The sequence below is a fragment of the Bidens hawaiensis genome, unplaced genomic scaffold (genome assembly GCF_021521415.1).
Source record: "Bidens hawaiensis isolate Kalapana, Puna unplaced genomic scaffold, B.hawaiensis_p1.1 tig00017578_1, whole genome shotgun sequence".
NCBI lineage: Eukaryota > Viridiplantae > Streptophyta > Magnoliopsida > Asterales > Asteraceae > Bidens > Bidens hawaiensis.
This window is the reverse complement of record NW_027492661.1, coordinates 280,338-284,489: the sequence shown is the minus strand read 5'-3', so window position 1 is coordinate 284,489 and position 4,152 is coordinate 280,338. Positions and strand designations below refer to the sequence as shown.

General features: G+C 38.4%; 1 protein-coding gene across 1 annotated transcript; it reads right to left on the bottom strand.

Moving 5' to 3' along the window:
- Positions 1–500: 500 nt before the first annotated feature.
- Positions 501–1,722, bottom strand: LOC143554292 (delta(12)-acyl-lipid-desaturase-like). Its single transcript, XM_077044083.1, has one exon. The coding sequence runs from the start codon at positions 1,720–1,722 to the stop codon at positions 556–558; it is 1,167 nt and encodes a 388-aa protein (XP_076900198.1). The 3' UTR covers positions 501–555.
- Positions 1,723–4,152: the final 2,430 nt, after the last annotated feature.

Genomic DNA, 4,152 nt, shown 5'->3' with positions numbered 1-4,152 from the left:
ACCTATCCTATAGTCGATGGCTTTGATACCAATCTGTCACACCCGACCAAAAGCGACGCAAAACGTCGGGGCACAACCGATTGTCCATTGCACAACAACACTATTAAATGACAATATTTAAACAACTCATTTAAATTCATAATTTCATAAATAACACAAAATTGTTCATACAAATAACCAAATAAATAGTCAAACAAATACATTATTCATTTATGTCTAATAACCTAAACGGTCACAAGATCATAGTTCTTCAAGTCTCCCAGACGTTGTTTGTCTCAGACGTTGCGACTACGAGTTGACGTGAATAACATTTTAATTATCAAATTTTAAAGAAAAGAAAAAAAACTATATTGTTTGATCCAATCATACGGCGCCACATGGACCATTATGGCAATGCAACGCCAAACTTCTCATTTGTAATATATATATATATATATATATATATATATATATATATAAATTATATATAAGTGTTAAAAAAATATAAATAAGAAGCTTTATGCTTGTCATTAATTTTACAAATACTAAAGCAATCAGCATTTTTGTCATTCTTGCTCAGTACTTATTGTTATACCAAAAGACACCTTTCTTTTTTCCCTCACTTTCATCAGGCTCAATGAACAAGCAAACTTTGGACTCTCTCCGTAAGGCCTTGTAAAACGGAGTGCTATCAAACTGATAGAACTCACCCGGAACTGGCCTGATTGCTTTGGTGGCTTCCACGGCATGATAATGTGGAAGGTACGAAAACAGATGGTGCACAACATGTGTGTCGGTAACGCGATTCAACACCCTGTTTAGAACCGGTCCAAAGTCCCTATCAACCATCACGAGCGCACCATTCATCCAGTTCCATGCAGAGTCGTCGTAGTGCGGCAGAGAAGGGTGCGTGTGTTGAAGGTATGTCACGGTCACAATAAGCATGTTGGTGACCGTCAACGCACCTAAGTAGACACAGAACACCCAAACGAGCCCGTAAGCCATCGAGGCCTTGAACACCAAGAAATCTAAGCTGAGAATCCTGATATCCGACACGAGAACCAGGAATCGCTCGTTGTCAAAGAAAATGGGGCTACGAGGGTCGAAGTGACTAGCGAATCTATCGTAAGGCCTTCCAACAGCATTAATGGACAAGTATATGTACCATCCGAGAGTGAGTTTGATAGTGAGGGTGAAAGTACGACCCAGGGGGTTGTCGAAGTAGAAGGACGCGGGACTGAGTTTTGATTTCTCCTTAGGAACATAAACCTCGTCCCGCTCAAGCGAACCAGTGTTGGAATGGTGGCGGCGGTGGCTGAACTTCCACGAGAAGTAAGGGGTGGTAACGAACGTGTGTAGAAAGAAGCCTACGGTGTCATCCACCCACTCGTAGTCGCTGAAAGCATGGTGACCGCATTCGTGACCGATAACCCACAAACCCATCATCACGGTTCCTTGAGCGACCCAGTAAAGCGGCCAGGCGACGTACTGAAGTGGGTGCGGGAGGTGCGGGATGTAAGTGGTGGCAACGTAGCAGAAGAAGGCGACTGCGGCAACGTCAGCCCCCAGATACGAAAAGGATTTGATCAAAGGTCTTTCGAAACAATGAGGTGGTATGGCTTTTCTAATATCTCCTAATGTAAACTCGGGTTTTGAGGTTTGGGCTCGTTTCAAAACCACCTCAGGATCTTCGGATTTCGTTGCAAGTAGATCACTTGGATTCGAACGGCCACCCACACCCATGTTTGACTCTCTCAGTAGCTGATGAGAGCATGTATTCTTCTATATATACCCCAAAAGGTATGAAATTGAAGGTGGCCAGACGCCTTTGTTTACTTCGTTAGGTCCAAGAACCTTATCAAGTTTATTATTATTTTATTTTCTCTGTGTTGGTAGTCATGCATTAGGTCCAAGAACCTTATCAAGTTTATTATTACTAGCTTTTCTCTCTGTCGGTAGTCAATAATGAGATACTTCCCGGTCCCTAGCTTCTTTCAATATGACCAAGAGAATATTGTAAAAAAAAAGGAAAAAAGAAAGAAAGAACATACAATCTTTTGGTGTGCTATGATCAAATCAAGGGAAAATTACCAATAATTTCTAAATGTCCATTGTTAATAAGTTCGGATGCTATCTTATTTGTGTTGTCGGACTACTTTTTAGTTAACCACTTAAAACTTAATATATTAGAAACTAATATCAAAAGATGAATACAAAACTCAACAGCACTTATTTGAGGACATAAAAAAATAATGTTTCTCCTAGGCAATATAATCTTCTTTTTCTAGAGTTTTAAACAATTACCAGAGAGAGGTGTCGTTTGTCAACAAAAGGAGAAAAAAGGAGATCGTCCGACCATATATATCGTCGATGTCGGAGTTGATAACATGAGAGAGAAAAGTAAAAGAAAAGATATGGTAAAAGAACAAACGTCGAGGCATACTACCACCCGACAATCACCATCGGGCGGCATAAACTTACTCCAAGTCGAATAGGGTCAAAATTTTGGCTAAACGTTCGATTTAAATTTGACACGGCTCGATTGTGAGTAAAATTTACGCCCACACATAAATAAAAGTAAGTGGTTTACAACGGTAAATTTGAAAATTAAAACATTATTTATTAAAAGTTATAAAGAAAATTTAATAAGATTTAATTTTATAATATTCAAAATGAAACTTAATTTAATTCAATTAATTTTATTGGAATTGGTCCACCTTTATACCGCCGGCCGTACTTTTATACATTCGGCAACACTTTTATACCGCCAACCATACTTTTATACCGTCGCCACTACTAGAAAAGTGGGCTATTGCTACAAAAATTTTTAACCAAAATAAACGGTTGCAAATTTGCGAATGTTTTTGCGACCAAAAAGAAAAAGATCACCACACCGAAGTGTTGCAAAGTTACCTTCCAAACAAAATGCGGTGGCAAATTCAACGACCAAAGCAAATCGGTCGCAACATTTGCAACTGTCACTATGGTCACAAAATAAATAAAAGTAAAATAAAAATGAAAATATCGATGCCCTCATTTTATTTCACATCCCCTGACTTCCATCGTACACCAATAAGTCTGTTTTCACGGATAAACACTAGATTTCAATCCATAGTCCACATGCTCGATCGCTTTACCTCTATCAATCGAGATCTCCAATTTGATTTCAAATCGTAATCACAGGCATAAACCCTACCTATCTTCCATCAATTTTCACCCTATTAACCGTGTTTTCACTCGCCGATTGCCGTCAATTGACTGTCTGTCTCCACCTGAATACCTAGCTCACTGGATTTCTACTCGTTCGTCGGTTCCGGATCAAGAATCCGGTTTTTCAAGGTTAAAACTGTCACACCCCGGAAACCATAATGATAATCAGCGGAAGACTCAGGTTAAGCCATTCGGGATGTGGCAGGCGCCATTAGCCAATCACCAACACAATTTATTTATATTAAAATAAACATTTTTATTTAAAATATCAGAATCTTGTGCGTCTAGAGACACGGATAATGTTATTTAAAACATTAATATATTACAAACAACATCTTATTCAAACATCGACACTTCGTTCCTGCTCCCTCCTCGCGAAATCCTCATTTACCTGAAAAGCATATTAAATTAATTTTGTCAACACGAAAGTTGGTGAGTTTCTTGATAAAAAACATTTTTCGTATATAAATATATACAATAACACAGGCGATGTAATAGTTTGCAACCTACCATATCCCCAACGGTACCGATCAAACACGATACACACACCATACCGATCACACATGGTATACATAACAGTACCAAACACGGTACTCAAATAACCAACGGATTGCCTTTTACACAAAAAGTGTTAGTTGTAAACTAGCTAAGAGTACAACGCGTGTATGACTACCAATTTGATAACTCGAAACATACCATACTCAAAATATTCCCACTTTTAACCCAACGCGAATGGAAGGGGGGGCGTCACCCCGATAGATCTACCAACATTTCTGTGTCCGTTACCTCGGTTAACAGTTATTTAACCAAATTGATTCATCCCACTATAACAACAATTTGTAAAACAATCCGCGTTTTCCAACAACAATACAACGAAAACAGTACAATACATATATATAAATATATATATCAACATAAATATGCTTTTCCCCAAAAAAGTTTATAAAACAATTGAAAAGAGGG